Source organism: Thamnophis sirtalis, unplaced genomic scaffold, assembly GCF_051295495.1.
Source record: "Thamnophis sirtalis isolate CommonGarterSnake01/CBP01778 unplaced genomic scaffold, rThaSir2_p1.2 scaffold_1, whole genome shotgun sequence".
NCBI lineage: Eukaryota > Metazoa > Chordata > Lepidosauria > Squamata > Natricidae > Thamnophis > Thamnophis sirtalis.
Window position 1 is genome coordinate 42,676,902 of NW_028261381.1, and position 22,073 is coordinate 42,698,974.

The 22,073-nt window shown below is 36.9% G+C and overlaps 1 protein-coding gene across 1 annotated transcript in view; it reads right to left on the reverse strand.

Annotated features, from left to right (window-relative positions):
• Positions 1-22,073, reverse strand: part of THSD7B (thrombospondin type 1 domain containing 7B) — a 442,486-nt gene that overhangs the window by 212,341 nt on the left and 208,072 nt on the right. Inside the window, exons 7-9 of the mRNA XM_087710996.1 lie at positions 19,881-20,075; positions 12,343-12,577; positions 6,353-6,468 (exon numbers count right to left, since the gene is read on the reverse strand). Coding sequence (XP_087567122.1) covers positions 6,353-6,468; positions 12,343-12,577; positions 19,881-20,075 — 546 coding nt within the window. The remainder of the gene's footprint in view (positions 1-6,352; positions 6,469-12,342; positions 12,578-19,880; positions 20,076-22,073) is intronic.

Genomic DNA, 22,073 nt, shown 5'->3' on the forward strand with positions numbered 1-22,073 from the left:
GGTCACTAAAACAAACAGTTGGAAGTTGAGGACTACCTGTATTGCTTTTAATAAAGAATATTATGTAATTTTATTTCCTGCAACCTTGACGATTCTTTGCGCCAGTGAATCAGGCCCAGAAAAGAGCTGATTATGGAAGAGCCAGCACTGCCCTTCCTAGTCTCATAACCGTTCATAAAAATAAAGCATGAACAATCATTTTCAGGGTCAGATTAACTATTTGCGCAGGTGTGGTTCAACATGAAATTATTGAAAGAATATTACAGCAAAAGAAACATAAAAGGAGAGAAAAAAAGAATGTGTGGGGTCTGGAATCATTATTTTGCTCCTTTTGACTTCTTACAGTATAGATGGGCCTTGTCTCCATGGAATAGGTATTCAAGGAAAATAAAGAAAGATCCATTTTCTATATTTGGGTCATCTCTAGCTCTGGTCTATTTTTTAAAAAAGCACCAGCAATGCACTTATGACAGATTTTCTTGGCTAAAAGAGTACAGAGAAATTAATTTTGGATATTAAGGTTTAGTTAAACAATACCACTTCGTTCTCCAGGTTCCCTCCAGCTCTCTGAATATTTCCTGCTTGTTTCACAAAAAGACCCTATTACATTAAACCACTCTTCAGTGGCAAAAATACTTTGCTCAGAATAAGTTTAAATAGATTCAGATTATTTTATTTCCAAGAAGAGTGAGTACACAAGATAGAAGAGAACTAAAGCATTTTTTCTGTATTTGGTTTTCAATTTCTCTTTTTAATTTTTGTCTTCCGATAACTGTTAATACCTTAAGCACTCAACAGAGCAAGATAAGTCTTTGGTAGAAAACTGTCATTTTGCTGACATTTAACTGCAGGGCAAGCAATAGGTAGAAAAGCTGAACACCAATCGCCCAGTTCAGCTCTTCATATTTTATCTAACAGATTGCTGCCAACATCTGATGTGACTTTCAATGCTGTTTGCATAAGCTGCCATTATTTTTTCAGATACTCAGTTTTATCACTGGCAAATTAAAACTTGATTGTGATTATGTTTGCAGCTTAGCCACTCAGTGGTTTATGTATTTGTTAAATAATCTTTTCTGTTTAATTTAGATGCATTCACCATTGAGTGGCTTTCTAAATTTCCAATTGTGCTATGTTTTTAATTGTGCAGCATAAATTAAAGAACTCACAAAATAGCAAATCAAAAGTAAATCCAGTGCATAACACAATTCTTACCACTTAGTTTTAATTTAGAATCATATTAAATGATAACTATTTCAATGAAATTAAATACATATGATGTTGGAGAGGCTTTTTAATGCTACAACATTTCTTAATAAGCAGAATAATGTATGTCTGAATTCATTTTCTTTCTCTAAGTAACATATAAAAACCAACAATTAATTACCATATTATTTGCTTTGTTTTAAATGGACTATAATTTTTTTCTTCAAATATAGTGCCATTGCCATTCACAAGCAATAACTCGTTTTTACTCATAAAAAATAAGTAAAATGAATAAGAGCAAAGATGAGAATAAACAAAAGTTCAGTCAAACAAGCAAAAATATTGCAAAAAAGCTCTATAAGCGTAAAAAAACCCCATATTCTACGAGATATGAAAAAAAATTGTTAGAAGTCCTTTCTCAGGGAGACAATATGTTTTATTGTTCAGAGTAAATAAAGAGAGGCAGTGCAATGTTAGTTCAGATCAAATCTTTTCTAAGTTATGAACTTTGCCATGTGCTATTTTCAAAGATAGTCTTGCTGTTAAATCTCTTTTGAGGTACACATGGGAAGAGAACAATACTTAGCCACTGTCTGCTTTTATTTTTATAACCGTGATGGCGAACCTATGGCACATGTGCCAGAGGTGGCACGCAGAGCCATCTCTGTGGACACATGTGTCATTACCAGCTGCTCTTTTGTGCACCAGCCAGCTGGTCTTTGCATGCACCGGGAGCCGAAAACTGGCACTCCGGCTCGTACGAAGACCAGCTGGCCAGCGCACATGCAAACACCGGAAACCAGAAGAGCAGCTGGCCGGTGTGCACATGCACACCGCACAGCCGGTCTTCGGGTTTCCGGTGCTCCAGCGCACATGCACCTGCACACACGTACGTTCCAGTTTGGGTACTCAGTGCCGAAAAGGTTCATCATTATAACATTACTATGAGATTCTCCCCAACAATGAATTTTGGGGTACGCCTCAATGCCAGGGAAAACTTCAGCTTTCTATGTAGAATCTGAATTTATACATTCAGATAGCTAAGTCAACTATCTAAGTCAGAATATCTAGTTCATCTTTAGAATCTATTCAATCTTTCATACAAATAGCTATTACGATTTCAGCACAATTAACTCAAGCATCCTGCTGAGGGTAAGGGTGATAAGTTATATTTTGTCACATTATTAAGTGGCACACTGGACTTAAAAACTAGGGGTGGTTGGGTTTGGTTTGTACCTGAATGAGAACCTCCAGGGAATCCCACACTGAGATGTTAAAAAAAACAAAAACAAGAAGACGGCAATGGGAAACCACTCCCATATTTCTCTTCACCCTAAATAAATAGATATATCCTTCTAATCACCAGGAATCAAGTTCTCTAACTTTAATTATGTTTAGTGAAGGTTTAGTCAAACTGTAGTGACAATTCCTCTCCAAATATTAAGTTGAGATGCATGAACATATGTGTGCTTTGCCTACTGCTAAGGTAAACTCACAGTAGATCTGAAAGAACAGGGACGAGGAAGAGAATATAAAATACAGGTTGGTACTGAATATGTGTCCGTGAGGTCACCAGGAATCAAGCTTAACTTGAAGATCTGACTTTATATCAGCTTTAAATGTGTAAGGTTTGAGCCAATGGGGAAAACATCAGGCAGTAGGGAAATGATTGTAAAAACAGCTGCTTTTACAGCAATCAGTTTGTGACAAACTAGATGTGAATGCAGGTAACTTGCAATTTTTCTGAAATAGCCGCATCTGAGCGGCCTGAACAGCTCAAACTGTGGATTGGAGGGAGGGCAAAGAAATCTCTGTCCTGGTAGGAGGAAAAGCTCCTCTCTGAAGTCTTTACTTGTATTTGAAAGGCTTTATTAACAAAGGATTTTTTGCTGAAATGCAAGTAGCTAACTCGGCTATTTGTAGACTCCATGGATAAGTGCTTGCTACTTCTACCTCTCTCTAATAATACACTGTGGCTCTTCCAAAGAGAATTCTGTAATCTCCTTGATCCTGCTCATCTACCCTATCTGTTGCCTCCTTTTCCTTCTTCAAGCAATCTTGCCAAGGATAATAATTTTGTCCTAGTTCAGTATCTACTGATATTATATGCCTCCAAAATATGAACTTCTGCTGACCGATTATCACAAAGGGAAAAAGCTATGTTTGTTTGATTTAGTATCCATTAACTGATTTTCTTTCCAGTCCATGATCATCTCCATAATAATAATCTTCAGATCCATATCAAAATACTCTACCTAATTTTTCTCACTCTTTCTAAGTATTCTGGTTTCATAGTCATACACTACCACTGGAAAAAAAATTGTAATTTTAACGACTCTGAACTTTGTTGTCATAAATATATCTTGATGAAGTTTTTGAAGTTAATCATGTTCTACATCACTGGGATTAATTTCTGGTTTAATTTTTTCAAGCTCACTCTCCATCTTTATTCCTGAACTTAAAAATATAAAAGTTTCTATCAACCTTCACATCTTTACTATCAACCATCAGAGTTAATGGAGCCTCTGGGTTAAGATTACCTTTGCTTTCCAAATTTGGAAAACTAACCTTCATTGTTCACATTTCATTTTTATTTTTAGAATAAGCTCTTCTTCATCTTCTTTATTTTCTTTTAACAAAGCACTGTCATCTCCAGTTTTGATTTCAGCTGTCATCTATTTAAATCCTGCCGGTTTTTGTGATATATTCATTGCATAAATTAAACAGATACAGTGACAATACATACCCTTGTCTCATTCCCTTCCTTATTCTGCTTCTCCAAATTTAGTTTCAACAGTAGCTTCTTATTCAAAGAAAAGATTCGTCAGAGGAATAATTATGTGCTCTGGCACACCTTTAGACTTAATATGTTCTGTGTCAGACATTATCTCCAACAGTATTTTTCCAAAATTGGCAATTTTAAAACGTCTTAAAGTTGCCGTGTTGGAAAAACCATGATCTATATGATCAAAGGCCTTAATGCGCCACATGAAGCAAAAATAAACCTTCTTTTGCGCTCTCTATTACGTATCTTATATTAACATTTGAACTGCACATCTCTCTTCCTTTTTAAATAATTGTACATTTGGCATCTCTCTCTTTTTCGGTAAGATCTTAAAAGAAAATTTGCTTGCATGAGATTGCTGTGATAATTCAGTAATCTGTGTATTCTCTCAAATTTCCCTTTTATGGTGTAATATCTGCATCAAACCTATTCTTTATTTAGTGACCTAGAACTGTTAACACTTAAATTGCCTCTTCTCTGGCAGCTTCAAACAGTACAGTTATTTTATATGCATATTTACTTTCCTATTGATAGCTGGATTTTCATATGTCACTTTCTAATGGAATTGTGTATTCCCTTTTCTAAAAATGTTTCTGTAGAGAAATGCTATACACTTCCAATTCTAAATCGTGTCACCATAATCTTTCCATCTTCCTTTAACCTCATTCGCTTCTATTAGAAGTTTTTCATGTTTACTACTGAGTATTTCTACCTTACATAGAACTATTTTCCTATGGTGTCTTAAACAATTAATTTTATTGCTATTTTATTCTCTCTCTCTCTCTCCCTCTCTATCTCTCTACCCCACTCCCTCTCCCCACCTCTCTCTCCATTCTTTGCATTCTTGAGGTATCTTTCCTAGCCCTTTCTTGTATGAACTGGAAGCCTGAATTCAGTTGTATGTCCAGGTCCAATTACCAAGTCTCTCCTTATCCTTTCAAGTTTTTTTAAAAAACCACTAAGATCTATTCAACTTTGGGATTTATTTTGCTATATTGGTTTTCATTCTGCCCATTATCTCTTTGCATAGCATCCCATGTTCTGTTCTTTAAATTGAACTGATATTATGACTCAAGGTCAAATCTTGCTGCATGTCTACTTTCCTTAAGTTTATAAATTTAACCAAATGTTTGATACAAACAATGAATAGTTTGTACCACAATTAAATCTGGAAGTATCTTAGTATGTCTTCTATTTCATATGAGGCATTTACTTAAATCAAATCTTCCCGTACAGTAATTCCAGGAGCTCCCATTTGTCCAACTCTGGAATTCTAATGATTTTTTAGAAGTTCTATATCTGTGCTTGATGTTGCATTGGCAACTCTTGAAATTTGCCATAGAATGCCTCATTATCTTCTACCATCACATCTGTACTAGTACATTTTAGTTCTATTGACTTGAATATCTATGAGCCTATCATTTATTGGCTTATTGCCAAGTATATCCTTAGCTATGCCATGTTTTTAATATCAATTTCATTCCCTTGTTTCATATGGCCTCATGTCCTGAAGAGTAAATCATGTAATCACCCCATTTAAAGTGGCCCATCAGCTACCTGAGATCACCTATTCTGAAACATTCTATATGTTTCACTTCTGCTTTGATAAATGAAAATGGTCCTTGAGTCATGCTTCCTGTTCCAACTGTATATATCATTATCAAACTAAGAATTACTTTTCTGACATTACCAGTGGCCAAATTTATGTGCACCTTTAGTCTCAGCATATTTCACCCCTAGATCTGCTTACAAAGTTTGTTGTTCTAGTTACTTTTCAGTAACAATAAGAGTTCCATCTAACCTGAGTGTCTTTTTATCCAACATACAAACTTCTTTATATTTCAGCCATTGCCTTTTTCTGGACTTGCCTTTGAAGATTTTTGTTATCAGTGAGTTGCCTTTCCTTTGTCTGCAGATACTCATCCACCCTCCCTTTCTCTTGTGGAGTAGTCTTAGCCTTGTTCTGACCTAGAGTTCCCACTCCCATTTATATTATCCTTAGGATCATTAAAGCCACTAAGTCCTCTCACCAAGTCACATTGATAAATCCTAGGAGGAACATAACAAAAGCATACAATACATGTGCTATTTGCATTCCTCTAATAAAAACTGTTAGTAGAATAGGTGTCAAAGCCTAGCACACTTAACAACTTTTGTGAAGTTGTTAAGAGTGAGTTTGATGGGTTTTAAGGTCAGGCACACTCATTTTACAACAGACACAAAAGGATTATGTACAGGATCCGAGTGCTCATTTAGAACTTCATTTCAAAATGTATTTCAAATCCAAAATGTTACTAATATTGTCTGGGGTAGGATGAAAACAACTGGAGGATCAATCCTCACTCATCTACACCAGCTTACCATGTTGGCAGGTGGTAGGGCAGCGTGTCCATTCACTGAAGGGAGTCACTACACAATCTTTCTTACACGGGAGCAAGCATGAGCGGATGGTTTCTGGTTTAATGGATTCTGGACACCTGGCAATACAATTGTATAACATGTGGTTAATTAGGTGCCCCTGGATTGAGTTCAATTCTGGATAACTACACAAGAGTCCGCTAAACATTACAAAACATTACTTTAGCAAAATGGAATCCCTACGTTCATCTAAGAATGAGTCTCGCTTATTGTAGGAAGACTGCACGTATTACCAAATTAATTTTAATTTATTTTGAAACAAGAACTGTACAATTTCACACAGAAATATAATTTATAGTAATTACCACTATGAAATAAAAAAAATGCCCACCTACTTGCCATTGATGAGAAAGAACTGAATGCAAGACATTGACAACCTAAAGAACCAATATCGCTAAGTGCAGGTAGATGGACAGAAAACAGATTTCTTCAGGTTTTTTTTTTTTTTGCAAGGCATATTAAAATATTTCCCTGGCATTCCCTAGTGAAATTGAATTTAGCAGGCTGGATTTGGAGTTTCTTTTTAAAAAACGTTAAGCATTTTGCAATATTTCTGGTGAAGAAAGAGTGAGAAGATGTGATTATCACTGATCTTTCCCTCCCTGTGCTATCTAGCATTGGTTTGAGACAGCTTGCATAAAGGTCTCATCAGGGTAGGTAGATATTTCTGGGAGGGATGAATGAAGTATATTCTCCTTGGGGGTTCACCAAGGCATGAAATTCATCTCATCTGCCCTGTAAAGTAGGCAGGGACTTGTACTGGGCAGCAAAAATATTAAAAGATGCTAGAGATGGATGTCCATTTTAATGAAAATGACAAGGGCATCATTTCAGATTGCACAGAAGGCAGTAGTAAACCACTCCTGTATTTTATATAGATAACCACACTGACAGACAAGATAAAGTAACTGATAATATAGTGATAATCTAGTGCTGGATAATGGGCTCCTCAAAAGCTAGTTTGGTGTAATGATTTAGGCATCAGCCTAGAAACTGGAAGGTCATGAGTTCTTGTCCTGCATTAGGTACAAAGCCAGCTGGGTGACCTAGATGATTTATCACTTTCTACAATCCAATGATTTCTTCATAACTATAAGGAAGATAATATTCATAAATAAAACTTCAAAAATAAAATAATGCCTGTATTTATTGATGTCATCAGATGGATTATGCTACAGGGATGGGATTTTACTGGTTTGGACCTGTTCTGGCAAACCGGTTCCTTCCGACATTCAGCTGGGCCTGCCCTCCTGCCCCTGCGCTGTACTCACCTGTATTTCCCTTTTCTGAAGCCCAGCTGGTAGGCACAGCAGAGTTGATTGCCGCGCCTCAGGTGTTTCCCACCCCAACAGTAATGCGGAAGGTGATTTCCCTGTAAACTGTGCATGCGCGCAAAGCGTGCGCTCAGCAAACCGGTTGTTAATCAGTAGGATCCCACCCCTGATTATGCAGAAATCCAGTTGACTACCTATTACTGATACAAAGTGGTGAAGCTCAATTATAAAAGCTGTGGGCAGGGGATTATTATGGAACAGATTATGAACTACCCATGTGCAAATTCCACATCAAAGTAAAGCAGAAGAGCGAAATGCTTTCACAATTTGATATTAAGCATATACCCATCAATTTTAAGGAGAAAGGAGAAATAATTTTGAAATCCTGAACTTCATTGATAGGGAACTAGAGAAACTTGAGGAATGTAATAAAAGAAGATTTAAAGATGACTGAAAAGAAAAGAAAAAAAACCAAGATGTCAGAACAGGTAGTGGAAAATGTCAAAAAGAGGAGACAAGCCAAAGCAAGTGAGAGAAAAAAAATCAGAAAGGAACTCCCATGCTCCCATGGAAGACTGGTGGTGGGACCAGAATGGAGCATCACCTTCCCTACAGGTATCTTTCTGGATCCTTTCATGACATTCAGTACCATAAGTTACAGTGTCCTTCTATATGGGTTACTGTTCTCGCTAAGAGTTGGAGTTGGACACATTGTATTATGGTGGAACTGTCCTTTATAAATTAGCAGAACCATTTAATGGATCCATGGGAGAAAACTTGGATGGGGACTCTGTTAAGTGCATCAAGGATGGCCATTCATGCCCTTATCCTCTCTTAGTTGGATTATTGCGTTTCATTTTACCTAGGGTTGACCTTCAAGAACATTCAGAGGTTATCAGCTGGTACAAAATACAGGGGCCTTGGGTTTCACTAGGTAGTCACAGCATTGGCATGTTAATCCACTACTAAGAAGACAACTTTGTCAGATAGACTCTGCCTACTCCTATCAGGTGATGTGTGGGGAAGTGCCACAATGGCAGAGTTCACTGAGGCAGCCCTGCTTCCTTAAAACAGATTGTCTCCTTTGTGAGGATGGTTCCTACTCTCAAGACTTTACAAAAGCTTATGAAAACTTGGCCATTCATGAGTCTTTAGAAATCAATTAATATGCACTCATCAGCACTGGCATTGATTTTAGATGTTGTATTCTTAGGATAACAATGCTGATGGAATTGTTTTAGTTTTAGCATTTATGTTCTGTCTCATATCTGCTTGGGTATAGCAAAAGATAAATAGCATAAATAAAATAAAACCATTCAAATAACTAAGACATTAATCTCTGACAGCTTTTATGGTAGGAACTAGAATACAATGGAGTATATTTTGTTTCAATCAACAGTCAAAAATTTGGTAGGAACCAAACATAAATCATATGGTTGTAATTGTGTGCAAATTTAATAATGTCAAGCTTTTGTTAAGTTAATCGAAGCACACTGTGAAATGCATTGTTTTAATAAGTTTGTATATTGTTCTCTGATGAATTCTCTGTATATAATGCCTTTTTATTAGTATTGGTTTTTTTTTGTCTCTTTCAATTTTATTATTCGTTTTTCTATCTACTTGGAAGCCTTTAAAATGGAAAATGTATTTAGCTCCCATTTCCTTCAAATAAAAAGAAGGAAAAATCCTCATTTCATAAATTGCACTCTAAGGTAAATTGAATATTTATGTAGATACATAGATCTCCTTGAAGTTATCCTATGTTTAATCATCTCTACAGCAGCTCTTAAAGCAACTCTGAATGTTTAAATTTTCATAAATAGACAAATGCAATATAATAAGCAGATCAAGCCACATACTATTTTTTTCTTTTTGTTATTGTGATGAAATTCACAAATTTATACTCACCCCCCCCCACTTCTAGCAACTTAAACAAATGAGTCACATGAGATATAGAACATAAAGCTTAGAAAAGAAGACAGGACACCAGCATCTTATAGCTAGCCATATTTTAGTTGGGAGAAAAAAACTCCCTAAATAATGTTAATTTTTCTGCTATATAAATCACATTTTGGCACATGGGTACTATACTAATCCTAGCATGATTTTCCTTGTCCAAAGAATGGCTGGCTGGCTCATGTAATGTGAACTCCTCTCTGGTATCATGGAACAATATACTGTTCCATAGATAGATAAAAAATAAATAAAAAAGTACTGCAGATAAATAAAAAATTGATTCCAAAAGTCAATGAGAAAAATATAATCAATTGGATTATGTTGATTAAGAAGCCAGGACTGGCAAAACCTGTTAGCACAAGCTTTCTTCAGATCTTCACATTCACTCTGACGCGTATTGCTAAATAAGCCCTGAAGTGACCAAATTAAATCATTTTTTTTCTACTGAAAAATTAGCAGTACCAATTTCAGAAATTCCTGTGGCGATGCACATTAAATTATGTTAGAGGAGAGGTGTCAAACTCATGTTGTCATGGCAGCATCACATGACGTATCAGGACTCCCCCCCCCCCCCTTTGTTAAACTGGGTGGCCAGCATGTGACAGATCCGGCCTGTGGACCAGGAGTTTGACAGCCCTGTTTTAGAGGAAGATGTTCTTTCACTATTGTTTCTGATCACATCTTCTTCTGATATTCCAAGCTAATCACTAAACTCTACAACTTTTGCTTCAGCAATACATCTATGTCATTAGATTGCTATATAAGAGTAAAGACCCAATTATGTGTTAAACAATGTATGATGAAATAGAGAACAAAGCCAAAAGCTGATGAAACTTCTTCTTCTGAAGGAACAGGAGGGTTTTTTTTCTTATCAATTAGTCTCATTATCTTAAAGCATTTTAATTAACTGTACAGGAGTCAACACAGCCTGCTCATTTTCAGGAGGTATTTTTGTGGGTTTTTTTTTTTTTTTTTTTTTGAGAGAGAGAGAAAGATGCAATAAGAATTGAAACTAGTTTGTAATTCTCTAGACTCATTAACAAAGCACAAAAGTAATTAGCAATGTCTTGATTTGGAAAAAAAAATGCAGAAACATCTGTATTTCTAATTTCTCTCAGCTACTAAAGCCAAGCAGATTAGGTCAGCTGTGAGGCTAAATATCTTCTTTAGAATCGTATTTGTTTTTCATACGATAATTTAAATCAAACCTAATGGTGTAGTTAGTAGCTATTCAGCATCTTTTTTTTTTAAATCTAAGGTTGGACCGTAGGATCTGTGAACAATTAAAATATGATTTGAAAAAAAAAATACTTCAGACCTCATGTGTACCCAGCACCTTCCTATTATTCCTTAAAATAGACTATTTTTATTTTACTAGCTTGTTTGTGATTCTGGAAAAAAAAGAGATGCTAGTGTTGCTTTAAGGAATCTTCCTCATTAAAGTTAATGTGACTCTTTGCAATATCTTTTGGGGCCTATTCCAGAAAATAGCAGAGAGGGCCCTTTATTCACCTAAGATCTAAAATACTTCTGGCAAAATCTATACAGTCCTCATAAATTTACTTTAAAGGAAACAGAATCAGTTTTGAAAGCATTTTCCTACTGTAGAATCATTTTGGTAAAGATGCTCAGTCTCACATGCCCAAAAACTTTGCCCTTAGCAGTTTAAAATAACACTTAGTTACAAACCCTGCACTATTCACACAAGTGTTTTTGTTTCTGATATGGGAGCTTCTCTCAAGGTGAAACTTGAGGTGGAGGTGAGGCGAAATCTTAATACATGAAATTAAGTCCAGATGAGGAGGAACAAACTTTGCATCTTTGGGCCAAACAATTCCAGGGGAGCACTACCTTTGTCTCTGAATAGGGTTTTATACCCCAGCTCAGAAATTATGCAAACTTGGGGCTCCTCCAGAACTCATAGCTCCTGCAAGTGATAGCTGTGCCAGAAGGGTTTCCACACATTTATGTCATTGCCTGAATTTCAGGACTACAGTTAAGGCCTAGGTCAGTGATGGCTAACCTTTTTGCCATCGCGTGCCAAAAAGGGACCCCAGGGTGTCATGCACGTCCGTGCCCACACCCATAATTTTATGCATTCTCCTTCCATGCATGCCGCCCTGCACTCCCCCCACTTTTGGCACGGTGGACCCATTTTCTAGGAGCCTGGGGAGGAGGAAAAAGGCCTCCCCCTCGAGGGAGAAAACAACCCATTTGCCGACTCCCAGTCAGACCAGAAGGTCCATTTTTTGCTCCCCCCAGGCTCCAGATCCTTTCTAGGAGCCTAGAAAGGGCTAAAATGGCCTTCCCAGAGGCCCTCCGGAGGACAAAAATAGCCCGTTTGCTGACTTCTGGTCAGACTGGAAGGCTTGTTTTTCGCTCTCCCCAGACTCAAGAGCCTTTCTAGGAGCCTGGGGAGGATAAAAATTGCCTCCCTCTCCAGACCCTCCAGAGGACAAAAATGGCCCATTGCCGACTTCCGGTCAGACCAGAAGGTTCATTTTTCGCTCTCCCCAGGCTCCCTGGGGTGATGGAGCTGAGCTCGTGTGCCCACTGATATGGCTCCGCATGCCACCTATAGAAATCATGTCATAGGTTCGCCATCACTGGCCTAGGTTTTCTACCTTATCTGGGAGAAAAACACATTTCACATATTACAAATTTACAGGAGAATAAGCCAAATATTATAGCCATACTATATACCTTTTAGCTGGGACCTGGCCAGAGTTATTTTTCACACAAAAGACCCTCCTAGTCTGTACTCCAACTCCACAGGTTGCCCTGTTGTTCCAATTGATAGTCGTATTCAGAGTTGTTAGCAAGGCATTTTCTGAACAGAGACTCCATGCAGAGGTTTCCCAGTATAGCAGATTGCAAGAATGCTCATTACACAGTCGATACTCCTGGAGTGACGAAGGAGAAGGACAAGGCTTTCCACCTGTGAGTGATAAAAGCAACATAAACTGTAGCAATAGTTTCAAAAATAATGCCACTATTCAAGACGACACACTGCCTGCAGTAAATAAAGTTCCAAAACCAAGTTGTGCATTGTAGAAGTCAATCGAAAAAAAGGAGGAATCTTTAAATACATATCTTAAAAAAGGTGTTTTCAAACTTTTTAAGGCTCTAGGTCTTGTTAGGTTTAAAGAAAAAAGAATAAAAATTGGGAAAATAGTAGTATGTATACTGATATATAATAGAATATATTATAATTACAATGTATACACAAATGTTAGAAGTTGAAGGATTATGATTATGTATATCTAAATATTATTATTCGCAACAACAGAATTTTATCACAGCGGCCAGTTGTTTTGCCAGATTTGGCATTGATTACTAGTCGGGCCCCACCCAGGGGCCTAGGACGTCGTAATGTATTTTCGTAATATGCGTGCAGATCCAAGCAGTGCGGCTTTTTGCATTTGACTGATGGTGATTTTGCCAATTTTTAACTGTTTTAAATGCAATTCCAGTGCTTTTGAAATAGCACCCAGTGTGCCAATTACCACTGGAGTTACCACTGCTGGTTTGTGCCATAATCGTTGAATTTCTATTTTTAAGACTTGGTATTTCACAATTTTTTCATATTCCTTCTCGTCGACCCTGCTATCACCTGGTATTGCGATGTCTATGATTGTAACCTTATTTTTCTCAACCAGTGTGATGTCTGGTGTATTATGCGCCAGTATTTTGTCCGTTTGTATGCGAAAATCCCACAAGATCTTGACCACCTGATTTTTGGTGACTTTTTCAGGCTTATGTTCCCACCAGTTTGTTGCTGTTTTAATATTATAATTTTTGCACAAATTCCAATGGATCATTTGTGCTACTGAATTGTGCCGCAATTTATAATCAGTCTGAGCGATTTTTTTACAGCAGCTTAGTATGTGATCAACAGTTTTATCAGCTTCTTTGCAAAGTCTGCATTTGGCATCATCAGAGGCTTTTTCGATTTTGGCCTTAATGGCATTTGTGCGGATAGCTTGTTCTTGCGCAGCCAGGATTAGTGACTCTGTTTCTTTCTTTAATGTACCTGTTTGTTCACTGTCCACTTTATCTTTTATTTTTTCCAGAAATTGGCCATGCAATGCTTTGTTTTTGTTTTTGTTGTTGTTGTTGTTGTTGTTGTTGTTGTTGTTGTTATTACAGTGTATAAAGTATACTGACCCAGACAATACACTGTTCACGGAGGACTTATGGATTTTATAAAAAAAATCTATAAATAATTATTTTTTTTTAAAGGGGAAACATCCCAGAAACCTTGATAAAGAGAGAAAACACTAGTACAGGTAGTACTCAACTTAAAACAGTTTATTTAGTGACTGTTCAAACCTATAATGGCATTGAAAAAGTGATTTATGACCAATTTTCACCCTTATGATCGTTGTAGCATTCCCATGGTCACATGATCAAAATTCAGACATTTGGCAACTGACTCACATCTTTCATTAGGGGTGTTACTTGGAACCCTGACAGTTGCAGTGTTCTGGGGTCATGTGATCCTCTTTTGCGACCTTCAGACAAGCAAAGTCAATGGGGAAGCCAGATTTACTTAATAACCGTGTTACTAACTTAAAGAACTGCATGGTTCACTTAGCAACTGTGGCAAGAAAGGGTGTAAAATGAGACAAAATTCACTTAACAACTGTCTGACTTATCAAAAGAAATGTTGGGCTCAATTGTGGTCGTAAGTTGAGGACTACCTATAATAGAGCATTGCAGTGGTGGGTTCCGGATTCCATTCCAACCGGTATGGTGGGAACAGCCCCGGCGTCACCCACATGCACACAGTGCGTGCATGCATCATACATACCTGCGATGCTTCCTCAAGCCTCCGCGACACTCCAGCTGCTCAGCGGAGTGTTGCGCAGGTGCCGTACGGGCCATGTGCGTGCGCGGAAGCACCAAATGTTTAAAACACAGGTAAAAACGAGGGCAGGCGGGTGGGCCCTCCGGAGCATCGTACCAGAACAGTATCCAGTGCTCCAGGCAACCTCCGGTACTCCCGTACTGGGGCGTACCACCTGCAACCCACTACTGGAGCATTAGCACAAAACATTTTCAAAGTACAAAAATTGAACTTGAATTTTAAAATTATTTGGAAGGTTGAGGTTTTACCCAACATTGTTTATCCAATGATTTGGGTATGCTGCTTTTCCTTGGATAAAAATTCAGTATTAGAACAATTGATATTATTTGCAAGTGAGATATTTTCTATCTATAGCCTACAGTCATGTGAAAAAGTTACTGCATCCCATGCTATTTCCCCCCCCCCCTTTTTAACACGCCGGGATATTTTGTAGAAGTAGCAAGTTTCATCCTAGGGAACAAATCCAAAGAGGAATCAGCCTAGAGTCACTATGGACTAAATCTAAACCCTCTTGAACTCCATTAATCTTTATCTAGTGTCAAAATTAGTTGACCATTAGTTGAATAGATTCCTGTGCATAGGCATGCAATAATAAACCAGTTTAATTGGAACTTAATGTGTGGTCCTGGTCTTTCTTGCCTGACACATTTCAATATTTTATTTTCATTCAAACAGCATATAAACAGGTGATGGCATTAAACAAACAAATTATGAAAACTGGCAATTATTTATTTAACAAAAAGTTAACAGATATGCCATTTCCTTCTGTGCAAAAAATAAATACATCCTTGGATCAAATATCTGATATTGTTTGGGAAGCTTTGCATGTACAGCTTTTCAAATCACCCCGCAGCATCACAATACGATTTGAAAAATGAAGTTTGACTTGGCCATTCTAGAACCTTCTATGTCTTTTCTTTTCTTTCCCCTGCTATTGCTTAATGGGTTTACGGGAATATTTAGAGTCATTCTCATGTTGCAAGCTCCACTTTCAGTTGAACTTCAATCTTCTGACAGACAGTCTCATGTTAGATCTGTTGCTGTACATGGCAAAGACATTTCAATGCCTATCTGGAAATTTCAGGACTTTCTTTTAAAAGCTCTATCCGGAAATTTACTATTCTGCCCAAGGAAATATTGCTTGTCATGTGAAATCAGTCAAAAGGTCTGTAAATTGTTCCTTCTCCCTGGATGGCAATTCAGTGGCAACTTGGTGAGACTTCATTCTTAAGTATATTTGCACGGGATGCCTTCTTGATGATTAAATAGACCTCTTGGGGACATGCAAGTATGTCCGTCCAATGAAAAGTGAAGAGAGATTGATGGACTCACTACAATCTGTCTGTGCTACTAAGCAAGTTAGAAACTCCTGGTGGATTTCTAGTTCTTTCTGCTTTCAATTCTCCCAGCTACCATTTAGAAAACACAGCCACCAGGGGAAATGTTTGTGGGAATTTGGGATGTGTGTGTGTGTGTGTGTGTGTGTGTGTGTGTGTGTACAGGAAAACAAAATCAGGTAGAGGTAATGGAAGAGTAGCCAGTCATCTTCTGCATGGTTTGCTTGCAAATGTGAAGGACAAGTGTGTGCCCATTTTTTAGTCCAGTGTTTTCAGGCTTCTGCCACTTCCCTTGCCTTAGTCCCTCTTGGGTCTCATTCAAGTTAGCCCGTTTAACAAAAACAGTTTTAAAGCATAATTAGGAGTCTATAAGATTTTATCGTTATTGAATGCTCATGGCATTTTTTGCTGAATCTTTATGCATAAGGGAAATATAGAATGCTTTTAATAAAAAAATGGAATCAACCAGAGACAATTTTGATAACAGAAGAACTTCCTTAGTTGATAATTATAGCTTTCCGAAACATCAAATATTTTTTTTTAAAGATAAGGATTGCAGAAGCACATCACTTCCTAAGGCTGAAGCAATGTAATATCTATTAAAACATTTGGTGCAAAATGCTGTCTAAACCAGGGTTGACAAACCTTTTTGGCACCGAGTGCATGTGCACTCTTCCGGTTTCCAGCGGGCACATGTGCACCAGCTCCCTAGTCTTCTAGTTTCCGGAACCCGGAAGAGCAAAGGGAAACAGCTTGCATGCCCAGAGAGATGGCTCTGTGTGCCACTTCCAGCATGCGTGCCATAGGATCACCATCACAGGTCTAAATGGAGATTGGCCACTAATTACTATAAAACTAAACTATTGTTAAACATTGATATTCTACTCCAGATAATAATCAAATTTAACCATAATTCATCGCTGTAACAAAAGCTATAAAATAAGACTGAAGGGAAAATAAACCTCAGAAAGAAATGCATCATCATTATCATTACACTTCAGGAAAATATGAAAATATTTGTATTTTTCTACTGTGTTTCCACGAAAATAAGACAGGGTCTTATTTTCTTTTGACCCTCGAAATAAGCACTTTGCTTTATTTTCAGGGAGGTCTTATTATTTTTGAGGTGCAGGAGGCGACGAGCATGATCACCTCATGGCTGCTGCTGTGTTGCAATATTTTTGGGGAGAGCTTATTTTTTGGGGAGGGGTTGTTTTAGCGCATGCACTCAAAAGCCTGATTGGGTTTATTATCCGGGGAGGTCTTATTTTCAGGGAAACAGGGTAATATTTTCCTTTTATGCATTAAATGTTAGAAACTAAAATGAATATGCAGATTGTGTCTAAAAATTAGCTTGGGCTAAAGAAAACTGATGCTTAAAATTTAGATAGATGAATTTAAATTTACAAGATTATTTAACAATCATCAAAGTTAATAAAAGTAAAAGTTAGGCATACTTGGTGTCTGTTTCTTTATCTGATGTTCTAATCAATTTCAGCATTTCCCCCTTTCTGTCTGATCAGTTGACCTGCTTCTTTCGAAAGGAAAAACCAAAGATGTTTCTGTGGAAACTGGAACAAGCACCGACCCAAGGACTAGCCAAAGTTGACAGTTTCATAGGCCAACTATAACCAGCCACACTTGATTGCTTCACATTAAATCTCTTCCACATTGTATGGACTGGTCTGGAGTTGTAGTCTTCTTCCATTTTTTCAGGACAACCACTAGCTCTGCAGCAGATCGCCTATGGAATGGAGGCGCTATTGTGAAGCCATGATAACTGAAGCCAGGATAACTGGGGTGCAAAAAGCAGCCTGGGGGATGAATTCAAATTTGGGATCATCTACCCACATCCAGGAAGGAGGACTTAAACATGCTATCCCAAGTCACTCCATTCTGCCTTTTATATGTAAATGAGGTTATCTGTGATATACAGTGGACACCTTCCTATATCTATTGAAGGGTTTCTATTTCTATACAGCTGATGAACCTTTATTCCACAGGAATTATGTAATAATGTTGTTTTATTGTTATGTGAGGAAAAAAAATATAGTTACTATATTTACAATTGTTTAAGAGACATCCAGCTCTGACATCTCCTATGCCACCTTTACAGATTAAATTGTCTTTGGACTACAGACAGTAACTACACATGGTGATTGCCTCTGCTTAACATTATATAATGCTTGAGATGATGGATAGTCAAGGGAATAAACAAATGGAGCATAGAACAATTCAATTCAGAATTTTTACTTATGATACAAATGATCAGGCATAAACTATTGCACTTTATGCACACTATATCCTGACCCAACTCCTTTGAAGAATTCATACTGTCAAAAAAGTTGAAGTAAACAGAAGAGGATGATTAGCAGGAAGATGGATGGACTTAATTATGACAGGAGTGAATGAAGCATTGAGAGAGCCAAAGGTCAAGCTAAAGACAGATCATATATGGGTGCTAAGAGTCAATGACCCTAAATTAATAGCATGATTAAATTAACCATTGATTCTTGCCTACTGCTATGCATACATTGATTCACTGAACAAGAAATGTATGATAATTTCATTAATTTTAGTTACTTTCTTTAAAAATGATATTCAACATATTCAGTACAAATTATTCCACTTGCGCATTCATTCAGGCTTTTAAAATGTGCTCATAAGGACCTTACAAATAGGATGATTTAATATATGTAAATATATTACATTTGCATATATTAATATACAGTATGTAAGTAGATTGTTTTTTAGAACCCCATTTTCTTATTTATTTTTATGTGTTGTACAATATTCTTCTCATGGATCAATTCCGTGAGTAATAGAAATGTCACATCTTCTGTTTTAATTAACTCCTGTAAATTTTAAACACAGTTAACTTATTTTATAAATAAAAAACCAGAAGAATAAATTGTAGCACCTTAGCTTAGTTTCTCTGAGATCCATTAACTGGGTAAAATTAAGCAGAATTTAGGGGTACGCAGGAAAATACACTTCATGTTAACATGAAACTACCCAGATTAATTTTCCATTTTCCTGGATTTGGGAATGTGTTGTTCTTATCATTACCGGGAACACACATTGCCTATGTGTGTGTGTGTCACTCTGTGTACGTGTGTGTGTGTGTGTGTGTGTGTGTGTGTGTGTGTGTGCGTGCATCTATATGTATGTATATATGTATACATACTTACATACATACATACATACATACATACATACATACATACATATATACCAAAGGAGGAGGAAGAAATAGCATATATGTTTGCTGCCTTGAGCTAGTTATAAAAAGTAACAGGATAAAAAAAATCTAACAAATACATGCATGGAATATTTGGATGTATTAAAAACTTCATTATATCATGATTTCAAAGTTGTCATCTGCAATTTAATGTCATAATGAATTAGTTGTATAAGTTGTATATAACTTTGTAAGTTTATTTTTCCCCAAGTTGCAAGTTAATAGTAACTGTTACTAAAACTATTCTAATAATTCACTTGGGAAGGCATTGAATTGGAATATGAAACAGAACACAACCTTGAAAAGTCAAGTCCCCTGAATGCTAACCTTTATTCCCTCTCTCTCTCTCTCTGTCTCTCTGTCTCTGTCTCTGTCTCTCTCTCTCCACAAACATACACAAATCATTTTACTTTTTAAAAAATTATATCTGATAATTCTAGCCATCCGTGTTCATAATGATTATTGATTGTGGTTTCTGACAAATATGGCAGTCCCTTTAGAATGAGAAACAAACTGCACTATGGTCATATTTAAAAAAAAATTAGATGTAACACTACATTGAAAACTTAACTCTATCAAAAAAGGTTTCTATAATTTTATTCACTTCATATATCAGCTTCCATAGCATCCTAACGAGAAATACATTTTCTCAAGTCAATGATGATCTGAAGACTGTGATCTACGTGTTTGGAAATCATTGGAATGAAACTTTAGCATATCTAGTGTCTTCTGATAGGCAAAGATTCCCAGGAATTCTATTTGGAAACAAATAAGCTAAAAAACCATTGATTACCTTCTCCTGGTAATGCCAGTACAGATCTTGTTCTGCTTTGCCTGCCCTCTGAATTTTTATTGGAACAGGAATGAGAACAAGGTGACCATTGCAACCACTCCGTCACAACACAATCCATTCCACAGGGTACTTCACAAGTTGTTGTTTTGGAAGGCGATGGAGAATCAGCACAAAAATCATCAGCTACATCCTCACCTAAAAAAGAAAGACACCAACATAAAATGATAAGTGCCTTGATCCAGAAAAAGATCATTAGTACCACGATGAAGAGTAGGATAGGAACAAATGTTCATCAGTTCACACATCTTTTGCTTTGTGTTGACAAATGCCAGGTGTGCGCAATGTACATCCTCTTACTTTATAGGGATTCAATCATCACCACTTTCTTTGGGCCAACTGCTGAAACTTTCTTAGAGTTCAGGAATGGCATCACCTTATTATTAATTTCCAATTATTATCAGCCCTTGGAGGCATAGTAATACAAAATAATAGAAATTACCATCTAACAATATATTACAAAGTATTACAAGATAACTGCAAAACACTAGGGTCTGACCTTATTGAAATATTGGCATGTGTGGGTCAAAATATCTTTCCAAAATAAAAAAGACATATTTCAACTGCCTTGACTTGTCAGTAGTCACATTTACAACATGCAAAACCATATTTTTGACATCTCCTACAAGTCATATTCAAAAAGGTCAAATTCAAAACATCTATTAGTTCGTTTTCAGACTTCCTAGAGTCTTAAAGCAGTGTACAATTAAACAACTACATTGAAGCAGTTAGATAGCTAATGTTTTAAATGAGACTATTAAAATCCCAAAAGTCCATCATTGAGGTTGGATATATTAGGGTTGTTCATACAAAAAAAAAAACAACCCTCTAGTTGTCATCTCCAAGCTTTAAAAACATGGCAAAGATTTTCCTTAGTGTATTCTTCAATAAAAGTTCAATATACACTTGATGTGAAGAAAATTTTGAGGAAATTATGTCCACTGAGAAGCTGAACCAAATACTTAATAATTCTGATCATGAAACAACACAAGAGAAATTTATGTGCTATCGTGGAAAGATAAGGGAAGTACATATGTTTAGTTGATCCTGGCCTTTTGGGGCACTCGAAAATAGAAGAACATGATGATGTGGATGCAGATAAGACACAGAAAACTGGACTGAGTTATGGATATCAACTCTGAACAATTCCCCAGTTTGAGCTCTTTAAACATGAAATCTGTATCCCCTTACGGACATTTTCACTCTGAATAACTTCTCTCCTCCCTCAGGACTTCTGCTTTTGTTATATTTAAGAACCCAAGATTGACCCAATAGAGGCAAGTAATTTAAATACGAAGAGGAGATAGCAATAAAACTAGGAAATGCAATTGAAAGAGAAAAAAATGCTATTTGGTTTATGATGATAATGTAGTGAGAAGAGATCTATATTTCTTTCTCTTTGCAAAAAGGCACACATGTTGCCAGTGGAAGCAGCTGTCAAATGTGAATCAGTAATTTCTACATTTATATTTCTAAATGAGGGCAGCTTCATAGACCCTGAAATCCAAATAAAACTTTTCAAGCATATTATGGGTAATAATAAAGAGAATTGAGAATTGAGCAAGCAATAATGTCAAAATGGATGGATGGATGGATGGACGGAGGGATGGATAGATGGATGGATGGCTGAATCTCTCTCTCTCCCTCTCTCTCCCTCCCTCCCTTCCTCTCCCCTCCTTGCCATCCCCTCCTTCCCTCTCTCCATCCCTCCCTTCCTCCCTCCCTCCCCTCTCTCTCTGACTTCCCTGTGTGATTCAACATGACGAAAGTTAACTTTCATGATCACTGTATATTTAGTCTAGTGTGCTGAATGATGACATAAACATCAAAATAAGAATGATGAAATAAATGTCAAAATAAATGTCCTCCAACAAGGCTTCTCATCATGAATGAACATCAATCTCTTTTCATGATCCATTTGGCAAGATTCACTTGCTGTACCTACAACCTGTCATTAAGTCATTCTCTGAGAATGGCCTGTTGCAACAACCCCACTCTGGAAATTCACATCTAACTGACAGCAGATGTGCTAAAAGATGGAGGGAGGGCAGGAGAAGAAGAATTAAACCATGCACCAATTATATGTGCTTGTCTCCATACATCATTCTGATATTATAGCTCTTGCAAGGATTTTGA